Raw genomic sequence first — 11048 nt, forward strand, 5'->3', positions numbered from 1 at the left:
TTGTGATTGGCCGAATACCTCAAGCGTGTGACGGAAATGTTACGCCCTTACCATACTGTGATGCCGTCTCCCGGGTGAGCGGAGGCCGGCGGCTAGATTGAGCAGCGGCTGGCGGCTAGAGTGAGCGGAGGCCGGAGGGCTTGCGGCAACCACATGTGACGACTCCGGGCTGGACTCCGCTTCGTTCACGGTGAAAGCCGATCCAGCGATCCACAGCACTAAGTTGATATATTCCCTCAGCGACCAGCACAGATCAGCTCTAGGCATGACGAAGCGGATATCGTCCTCTTTTGGAAGACCAAACAAAGTAGTTTCGCTTTCACAACGCAGCACACAGCGTCTTCACGACATGGCTGCAGCGTCAACAATACTACAGTGAGAATAAAAGTTACGCCTTCTTTCTTTGCGTGAACATTTGGGCGGTGTTATGCAACTCTTCCCACATAGTGAGGTAGGTATGTGGGGGCGTGTTAGAACGAGCCGTTTTAGGTAGGTGTGGTTAACTCTTAACTTTTATAAAGAATATCTCTTTGGATTTGAGACTTTAGTCTTTGCAACTTTACAGATCTTCTTTATGCACCAAGAGCTTCTAACACTCCAAAGAGAAAGGAAAAATTGAAATCGCATCATATGACCCCTTTATAAAAAATCCTTAAAAAAAAACTAACACTAGCTTTTCTAATCTTTTTGTATACTATCTGTTTTATTTTTATTTATTATACAATTAACAAAAGCAAAAAAGGCCTCTAACACTAGCTTGCTCTATTCTTTTTCTATTTTATCGGTTTTCTTTTTATTATATAATTTAAAAAAAAACCTTGCTTATGTGTACTACGTTAAGCTAACTGGGGCTTGTTATAGCACTTGCGTATCATTGCTCTTTTGTTGATTTTAATTGCTTCCATTGTCCTCATTTGTAAGTTGCTTTGGATAAAAGCGTCTGCTAAATGACTAAATGTAATGTAAATATCCTGACTACCAGCTATGGAGTTTTGTCCTCTGTAGAGGACATTATTTTTTAGTGATTTCTCTGAGACGTTACATGTCACTGTTTTAAGCCTGGATGTCCTGTACAGAGCACATTTCAGAGATACCAAATGATTGGATGTTTCACCATGACCACTCCCTCTCCTTGGTCTTTAAAAATGGCTGACATTAATTTAGTGATCAAATGTAACACCCTTATGGAAATATGATAATATTTTGTAATTATCATTTAAATCAGACTAATTTTCAAATTGTTTGTCATAAATCAACATCTCAGGAAAATGTTATGGGGTTTCAAATCAACATATGACCTTCTGTAATGAAACAGGACATCGATTTCATACATACAGTTCATAAAAATTATAAATTATCCAAGTATTTGTGTAAGCAAAGAAGCAAAGTCAGTTGGTTCTAGATCAATGTGATAACATTAGGAACAGCATTAGATTTATTTCATAAAAAATTGAATAATATAGTTTAGAACAGGGGTCACCAAACTTGTTCCTGGAGGGCCGGTGTCCTGCAGAGTTTAGCTCCAATCCTAATCAAACACACCTAAACTAGCTGATCAAGGTCTTGCGTGGTATACTTGAAACTTCAAAGCAGGTGTGTTGAGGCAAGTTGGAGCTAAACTCTGCAGGACACTGGCCCTCCAGGACCGAGTGTGGTGACCCCTGGTTTAGAACATGGACTGGTTTTGATCTGTCATTTAGATAAAGCTCATGCAAGTAAAGACATTGCAGAAAGAATCAGTTTGATTGACCTTATTATTGCCACACCAACTGATCAATCTTTGTTTCTGTGTTCTGTTTTTTTTTCTGACTTGTTCCCTTATTTTATGTTCTGTATTTGTGTGTGTTCTGGCTAGGACTGCGCTAATCTTAGCTTGTGAGAGCTCTTGTAAAGAAGCAGTGGATATTCTCCTGAAGACTAAGGCAGATGATTCTGCAGTAGACCTTTATGGCCATGATGCTTACCACTACGCCAGATTAAGTCAGAAACAAGACTTGATCACACTTGTACAACATGCCTTGGAAAAAAACACTAAAGGTAACATGTTCCTTGTCAAACATTTTTTCCTGTTTTCTAGCAATATACATTTATAAAGTGGAATGAAATGCTATTTCACCATGTCAGAAGAACACCATATAATCTTGTGACCAGCAAGGCTGTTTTTTTTTTTCAGAAGGGCAGTGCAAAATGGTGGTCTTGTTATGCTTACATGTAGCAATTACTGAACTTGCTCTTGCAGGTGGCAGGTCAGTTGAGTTTTAAATTTAGACCTGCCGTATCAACCAGCACACTGTCATTTTAGGGTAACGTCATGTCATTTAAGAGAAGTGCCTGATAGATTCAGATCCAGCTGTGCTCACAGAAACTTCTCATATCCTAACACTAAAAGGAAATCATTTTCAAGAGGTGACTGGTCTGTATTTCTTTTGCGAGAACTGTTTTATTTAAAGAAAGAGGCCTTTCTAAGAGAAAAGCTTATTCCAAGCAAATCAGCTGTTTATTGTTAGATGGTCTCTAGGGTCCCTGAAAGATGCTTATTATACCCTTTAAACTTGCAACAATGCAACAAATGCTTATCTGAAACGTTGTGCATTACAAACAGAAACATCATGTACAAAAACATTTCTCCCAATTTTGTTTTCAGCTAAAGAAACTGCCACTGTTTCACAGAAGATCCACCAGGTAACATTGACATTTAGCTGACAGTTTAACGGTTTAACGCATTTGCATGCATATTCGCAGTCAAGTTCAAGTATTTATAATCCAAGACAGGAGAGGCAGTTAACAGCAGCCGAAAAGGTCATTGGTTTGCTGCACTCGAACTAACTTCATCTGTTTATTGATCTTACTGCCATCTAGAGTCTTAAACGCTAATCGCAGTGCACTTTAATTAGAGCCATCCTAATACCCAGTGACTTGATAACGATTGGTGCTGCTGTCTCCGTCTCTGCAATGATGGAAATCAATTTGATGAAATTTAATGTTCTTCTGCAGCTGTCGATGGAGAGGAATACTGATTCTCATGCTCATGTGAATAACTTATACATATGTAAAATAGTTTCTTACTACTAACACATATACAGTACATGATATACACGTACTGTTGGGAAAAAGATTTTATGATGTTGAATTTAAAATTTATAGATGATGTTTTTGATTATCATAGTGTTTTTCTTTCCAAATGCAGGCTAAATCCCCATCAGCAGGGATTGGCTGGACCAAAGCAGGATCGGTAAAGACTGAGAAACCTTTGTCAGAGCCACTAACAGTGAGTTTCTTTATGGGGTGACATTTAAATTAAGGCTATGAGGCAGTCATTTTCCTCTCCTGTAGCTGATTGTGGTCCTGTGATCAGTTGTGAATGTCATCAGTAAAGGGTTGTGTCTGAATTACAGAGGGAACATGGCAGTCACTCTGCTGAAGGTAACTTGGAACATGTTTTTATTTTATTTTTTATCATGGCAGAACATCAGGATTGCAATCAGTCGTATCACAAAAGCTTTTCAGGCCTGGGCTCTTATGTTTTAAACATGTTTTCTGTTCCCTGAAGGAAAAGGTGCCAAACAAAGTCAGAATCTGGATTCTACACAGGTACCCTGTCTAACCTGACTTGATCTGTGTCTGCTGTGTTCACCCAAAAATGAAAATATGATGAAAATGTACTCTCCCTCAGGCCATCCAAGATGTAGATGAGTTTGTTTCTTCATCTGAAAAGATATGAAGAAATTTAGCATAATATCACTTGCTCACCAGTAGGTCCTCTGCAGTGAATGGGTGCAGTTTGACTGTTTTTGATTTTTTTTTTTATTACAAACACGCAGCTTTTCACTTCATGTTTACTGATGGACTGGAGATGTGTGGATTATTCTGATGGCACCCATTCACTGCAAGAGGATCCATTGGTGATCAAGTGATATAATGCTAAATTTGTCTAAATTTGCATTCGCTTTTGATTAACTATTCCTTCAGTGTCAGTGGCATTAATATGTAGATTTAGTATGACCTTGATATCTTGCACAGGTTGTCCTTTTATTAGGCAATTAAACTATATTTTACATTAAAAGGATAGTTCACACAAAAATAAATTGTGTGTATTCACACAATTATATAAATTGTCATCATTTACTCGCCCTCATGTCGTTCCAAACCTGCATGAGTTACTTTTTTATGTTGAGCATAAAAGAAGATATTTTGAAGAATGCTGGTAATCAAACAGTTGCTTCCAAAAGTTTACTTCCATTGTATTTCCTTCTCTACTGTGGAAGTCAATGGGGAGGACCAACAACTGTTTGGTTCTTCAAAATTCTTCAGAATATCTTCTTTTGTGTTCAACATAAGAAAGAAACTTATACAAGTTTGGAACGACAATAGGGTGAACTAATCAATCAATGAGTATATTTTGCGTGTGAACCAGTAAAAATATAAATGTACTTGTAATACAAAAATTCTACAAGACTTGTTTTTCAGAGCATGTAATGTTTTTCTTCTATATTTGTATATGTAATTAACAGTAGTAGTAATAATTTATTAATATAATATAGATTTTTATGCAGTGCACCAACTAATATAGTTGTGTGATTTTTATAATGAGAGATTAAAAGGTCATATCCTCACTTGACATGAGCCATCAAAATAAAACAATTACTGCAGTTGAATTAAAACACACAAACAAAGTATTTCCTACTTCATCATTACCTATGTGAATTATTCAGGTCAGGCCCACACAGTCAGCTCCTGTGCCAGTGAAATCCGCTCCAATGGAGTTATTGCCTGGTGAAGTGGAGGCCCTTAAGAGAGAACTAAGAGATTCAAGAAGAAGGCAAGAAGCAGCCGAGGCGGAGGTGCACAGGCTGGACACGGCACTGGCTCTGCGTGCTCAGGAGTATGAAGGACTGAGGAGAAGCAGCGAGCAAGCTCTGCATGCAGCCCATAACCGGTCGTGGGAGCTGGAGGAGGCCCTGGGTGAGGTGCAGAGGAGGATGGCCGGCTCGGAAACCCGAGTGAGACAGATGCAAGCTCATCTAGTGGCTGTCAGGGAGCACTTGGTGGAAGAGCTGAGAGTCCAGCTCCAAGAGGTCAAAGGTCAGCAGGAGGCAGCCGTAGCCAAACTAGGGAGGATGCAGAAGGAGCTCAGCCAGAGCAGGAGGGAGGTGGAGCAGCAGAAGGAGAACCAGAGCTCCTTAATGCAGGAACTTAGTCGGATTTCCCATGATCTTCTCAGCAGAGAAGAGCAAATAAACACACTGAGGACCAGGTTAGCGGAAGTGGAGACACAGCAAGCTGAGATGTTGTGTAAAGAAGCTCAAACCCCATCAGAATGGTGCCCCACTCATGAGAAGAGCACCATGACTGACCTCACCACAGAAACCCCTGAACCAGCTATAGATCTGGAGAACTACATTAGCAAGAATGAGCACACAGTCGTAACTAGCTCACTGAAAGATGCACTGCAGCAGGCTGAAACCAAAGCTGACGAGACTCTACAGAAGTACCAGAGTGCCCAGGAGGAGAACCAGAGCCTGCTGAGAGAACTTCATGAACAAAAGACTGAGCTGGACACCATACAGGATGCTCTGCAGACCAGGTTTGTTCCTGTTGCCTTAGTGGAGGAAAAAGAGAAAGAGGGGGAACGACTCAAACTGGCCCTTGAAGAGATGGAGAAGCGACAAAACCAGGCCAGTGTGAACATCTCAAACATAAAGGATGAGGGTGTTCAGACAGAAGAACACAGGCAGCCATGCACAAGTGAAGTACAGCATAACCAAGTATCTTCTTCTACAGGGAGTGACAGAGCAGAATGTGAAGTCACTAGAAGTGAAGTGAAAAATGCGCAGCCAACTGAAATAGAAAGCAAAAGTAGCACAACTGAAGACCAGGGGAGCACATCGCAAGATCAAGTTGAAAAGGTGATTATTGCTTGTATATTAGTTATATTCAGTTTTCCTGCAGATCCAACCATCCAGAACACTCTGATCACCTTAGGGTTTTGCACAGGGCACATTGTTTTTCTTCAGTAAATTTAATTACATATGTTCTCTGTCTCAGTCATCAGTGGAGCGTGAGGGACAGAGGTTGGCTCAGGTCAACATATCAGAACCCATCAGCTCCTGTGGACCATCACAGCCTGACAGCTCCCTCCAGGCTCAGGTCCACAGCCTGCAACAGCAGCTAGAGGTTAGTTACTGATTGCTCTATCCTCTAGGGCTATTTCTTTGAGGTTTTGTTTTGTTGACGCTTTCTTGGACAAGAGACCTCAGTGCTTTTAGTGCAGCTTGGCTCAAAATGAGTAATTGATAAGATTCTTTAGTATATTCATTTTACAAAACTTTAAAAGATAGTCCACCCAGTGAAAGATCTGTCATCGTTTACTCATCCTCATGCTATTTCAACAGAAAAGAGGATATTTTGAAGAATGTTTGTAACCACAGTTTTGGTTCTCATTGTCTTCCACTGTTTTTTGTTTTTTTTATGACAATTTTCATTTTTGGTTGAACTATGTATTTAAATTCACAGCTTTAATAATATTCAAGAAGAAATTCAAACTTGGGCTACAAAAATACTTCTGCACACAAATACAACATCATAAAACAAAAAGTAATACATTAAGAAACCCAATACAATACAACTCCCCGAACTTCCCTCTGCCCTGTATCTTGGTCTCTCATTGGCTGTAGGTCATCGCCGATGTAGTTTTCAGTCAGAAATCATTGCACACAGCATGAGTGTGAATCACCGACAGCTCCAGATATTTAGCATGCCAAATATTTCACGGGCGTCGGCGATTCTCTCAGATCGCGTCTTTGTTAATTCACACTGCGTGATTGTCACTCGCATGAACGAGTACCGATTTGCCTCCAATTTCGGGCATTTGTGGGCGATTTCGCAAAACCTGTCGGCGAGTGAAAAATCAGGCTAAAATCGTGCAGTGTGAACTCGGCATTAACTTTCATCAAAATAACTCTCATTTTTCCTCAATGCGTTTACCGTAATCCAACAAAACAGAGCACTTTATGACCTGTATTGTCCATTTCTAAATGAGATGTAGGTTTATGCATTATTGTTTTTGTTTTTTTCTGATGGGAGATCCAATGTATTATGAATTCCTTGTTTTCTTTTCTTTTTTTGTTTATTGCCAGGACTGTGAAAAACATTACAGACATGTGCTTTCAATTTACCGAACACGATTGCTCAGTGCAGCACAGGTAGCATTTTATTTTTGTATATTGTCTTATTATCTAATGTGCTTTCAAAAGTAGACCCATGAAGATGGTAGCATTTATGTTTCATAAGCTGTTTTTTTTTCAGGGTTACATGGATGAAGAGGCCAGAGTGGCTCTGCTTCAGATTGCCAAGATGAGAGAGGAGTGTGTGTGTTGAGCATTCAGTGTGCTGCTGTTGCTGAAAGTGTGTGTGTATGCGCTACTGCTAAAAGGCGTGTGGTCTTATAAGATTTTTTTATTGTCTTTGAAAGAAGTCATTCTCACCAAGGCTGCCTTTATTTGATAAAAAATACAGTAGAAACAGCAATATAGTGAAATTATATTTAAATTTAAAATAATTATTTTATATTTAAATATATTTTCATTTTTATTTTTCTGTAATTCAAGTGCTGAATTTTGAGTAGCCATTACTCCAGTATTCAGTGTCATGTAATCCTTCAGAAATCATTCTAAAATGCTAATTTGGTTCTCAAGAAACTTTTCTTATTATCAATGTTAAGAACATGTGCTGTTTAATATTTTTGTGGAAACTGTGATACATTTTTTTTTTCAGTTCAAAGTTCAAAAGTTATATATCAGTAATTAATTATTGAACAGAAGACAAATCTAATTTGATGTAATGTGGGTTTTATGTTCCCCTTTTATTATGAAATGTCTTGTGCAAGTTAACCATCTTTGTAACTAATTTAATCAACAAATAAACTATAAAATATTGAAATAGATATATTTTTTTGGTGAAATGATGTCTGTTGTTTGAAGAGGTATAATAAAGATAAAAAAAACAACTAAAAAAACTGCTGCATTGACGACCCTTACCAAAAAGTAGTATACTTCAAGTTTATTTTAGTAAGCATACTTAAGTAAAGTTCAAGTATATTTTTAAGTATACTTTATGTAGTAAGTATACAAATATCAGTGTACTAATTTTTCGTAAGGGGATACCCTCCAACAAATGAGGGTTGTGTGCAATTTCATATTTTTTCCTTATGTGGTGATGGCGCGCTCGCTGCTGTTTTTATGTAAACAAAAAAGCGTCAGAATAAAATGCAAGATTGTCATTATTTCAAGTCAATTAACAAATTTCGGTATGTTTTTCAAAAGCTATCGAATCCATTTTGGAGACTTGGCACTCAAATCATATGGATTACTGTTATGGCACTTTATGTGGTGCTTGACAAATGTAATCACCATTCTCTCAGCCATCATTCTTGTCTTTCCCGGGCAAAAGAGAGGTGAGTGACAGAAGAATTTTCATTCTGAGCCAACTTCTGTTATCAAAATTGCTCTTGCAAAACATTGTCAACGCTTTGTATATTACTTTATTTTGGGAAACTGTACGTGCCACTTATTTTAAATGAAAAAAAAAAAAAAAAAAAAAATAAAAAACCCAACAATGCAGGCTTACTGACAAAGGTTCGTTCAGAGTTCATTAGGTATTATTTAAGAGTTATCCAGTTTTTCAGAATTGTTTTATCACTGCTTTCGTTATTCGGCTGATGCCGATACATTGGTGCATCGTTAAATTGTATTTTGGTTTATCCAGTGTTCTTATGCTGGGTTGTTGCCCCTCTTGATATAGAAATGAACAACTTCACCTTAAAGGTATAGTTCACCCAACAATGAACATCATTTATTCGCGTCTTTCCAAATCTATATCTTTCTTTAATCTTTCATCAAAATTACTCGTTTCATAAAAACCGCTCAGGATGATTTGCCTTGAGACCCTTCTGATCCAGTTCCTGTGAGTCACAGCTCTCTAATTACAGTCCGTTTCATCAGACCGTGTACAAAGCCGTGTTCTTTAAAGTGAAGGGATCAGACTGCCCTCTTGTGTTCTGTACTACACGGTTTTTGATGGAAAATGGTAGGGGATTTGTGTTCTCTAGGGTAAATATTTTGCTGTGAAAATGAGTGTAGGTGCTCTGATGTCCTAAAAACTCATATTACTGGTGTTTTGTATTAATTAGGCAGAAGAATCGACATCTGTAAAGTGGAAGACTATGAAGGTAGAATGACGTCAAAAAGATTTGCATACGCAGGGTAAGAGTTGTGGAAGTGTACATAAGACTGAATAGAAGACACTGTTTATGTACTTAATGAAATCTATCCCTTGGTCTTGGCAAAAAAAAACTTTTCTCAGTTGTGCATTTTTTTTTTTTCCCATGAAGAGGCCTGACAATAAACCCCAATACACAGACTGCACAAACACTGAGCATATGGTTTTGATTTCAGCACTCAACCAAAAAAACAAAAAAAGAGAGAGAGATTTGTTGTTAAAAACTGACCTCAACACAGTCATCCATCAAGATTTTTATTTGTGCTAATACGATTTATTGTCTACACTGAGGTTTGGCTGAGCCTCTCGCTTGCACAGACCTGTTTTTTTTTTCTTTCTGTTCTACAGTGAACTGACTGTGGTCATTGTGGTTTCATTCAGTTTCTTGGCTTGGCTGTTCATGTTGTAACCATAGTTTATTAAAGCTCATGACACTGAGAAGAGCTTTTTGGCACTGCGTTAAAGTTTTATTCCACTGAAGTCTGAAGATTTTGCACAGGAAAGGAACGTAATACCCCATTAACTTTGAAGGAACCCTGACCGTCCCCAAATACAACCTAACCCCCACCATCCTCATCAATTTGTTCACTTGAGACCCACTTCCCTCCCTAGCTATTATTGTGTCTCATATTTAATAGAGGAGCGAACCACAACATTGGTTTCATGTTTAGTTCTTTGTGGTCTGATCTGTCTAAGCTGTTCTCGGTAATTACGGTGAATACTTTTCAATGTGCCTGGAAATTTTCCTTTAATCAGATTTCCAAAGCACTAACCAGAACCAGATGCCCACTTGGTTTGTCTCATATTACTGTGTGCTTAGACATCACAGCGTGGTGATCGCTTTTAACAGTCCGCTAACATATACTGGCTGCTGACGGCCCCACCTCTTCCCCTGAGGGAGCGTGACCTCTGTAAGTGATGCTGCTTGCTCCTGCACTGGTCAGATCCATTTGAAAAACAAGACGTGTTCAACCCTTGAAAACAGAACCCAACTAAAGCTTATACAATTTCACCAATTTCATGGTGTTTACCTTACCTTATTAGCATTCTTGTTGGTCTAACTGTAATATCAAAGGTGAAGAGTTAAAATTTGCTCTGGTTTGGTGCTGGCTTCACCTTCTTTTCCTTGCTCTTTTTTTTCTGGGTGTTTGACTGGCACTTTCCCTGCTCTACACCTGTTGCAGAATCATAGAAACTCATTCTCATTAAGGCCAAAAAAAAAAGTATACTTATTTGTAACATTTATTTGATAAGTTATATTTATACATTTATATTTGATTTATATTTTATGTTCGGGTATTTCACTTTAATGGCAATGAAAAGAACCTCTTCATTGCCATTAAAGTGAAATTACTGAACCTACACATAGGAGCCTGATAAAAATGCTCTTTTTAGAAGAAAATTTCAAATGGCACTTAATATTAATATAAATATAAAACTTGCTTTTGTAAAACTTATAAAATATATATTTAGTTATTTATATATTTGTAGTATATTTATACTATATATACTGTTTATATATAGTATATGTAGTATAAATAAATATGTAGTTATTTATATAAAACTTATATATTATTTATTTAAAAAGTATTTTTACATCATTTTACATGTATTTATACATCATAGTAGTATTTGATGTTAATTTAAATGTATTAGTTGATTTATTAAAATTAAATTGAAAATGTATTACAGTAATTTGTTAATGAAAACCTAATGGGGATCAACATTGAGAATATTGGAAATTACAAAAAATAAATATAAAGTAATAAAGT

At 37.6% G+C, this 11048-nt stretch overlaps 1 protein-coding gene across 3 annotated transcripts in view; it reads left to right on the top strand.

Annotated features, from left to right (window-relative positions):
* Window positions 1–7472, top strand: part of LOC107686308 (uveal autoantigen with coiled-coil domains and ankyrin repeats-like) — a 22347-nt gene extending 14875 nt beyond the window's left edge. Inside the window, exons 8-16 of one of the 3 annotated variants that reach the window (XM_016483257.1) lie at window positions 1856–2037; window positions 2645–2682; window positions 3188–3268; window positions 3396–3423; window positions 3551–3591; window positions 4713–5906; window positions 6040–6174; window positions 7137–7202; window positions 7306–7472. In XM_016483257.1, coding sequence (XP_016338743.1) covers window positions 1856–2037; window positions 2645–2682; window positions 3188–3268; window positions 3396–3423; window positions 3551–3591; window positions 4713–5906; window positions 6040–6174; window positions 7137–7202; window positions 7306–7377 — 1837 coding nt within the window. In that variant the 3' untranslated portion in view covers window positions 7378–7472. Of the gene's footprint in view, window positions 1–1855; window positions 2038–2644; window positions 2683–3187; window positions 3269–3395; window positions 3424–3550; window positions 3592–4712; window positions 5907–6039; window positions 6175–7136; window positions 7203–7305 lie in introns of those variants that run through there. The other 2 variants (XM_016483258.1, XM_016483259.1) reach the window with 2 other exon arrangements.
* The last annotated feature ends 3576 nt before the right edge of the window (window positions 7473–11048 follow it).

The sequence above is a fragment of the Sinocyclocheilus anshuiensis genome, unplaced genomic scaffold (assembly GCF_001515605.1).
Source record: "Sinocyclocheilus anshuiensis isolate Anshui unplaced genomic scaffold, SAMN03320099.WGS_v1.1 scaffold481, whole genome shotgun sequence".
Classification (NCBI taxonomy): Eukaryota; Metazoa; Chordata; class Actinopteri; order Cypriniformes; family Cyprinidae; genus Sinocyclocheilus; species Sinocyclocheilus anshuiensis.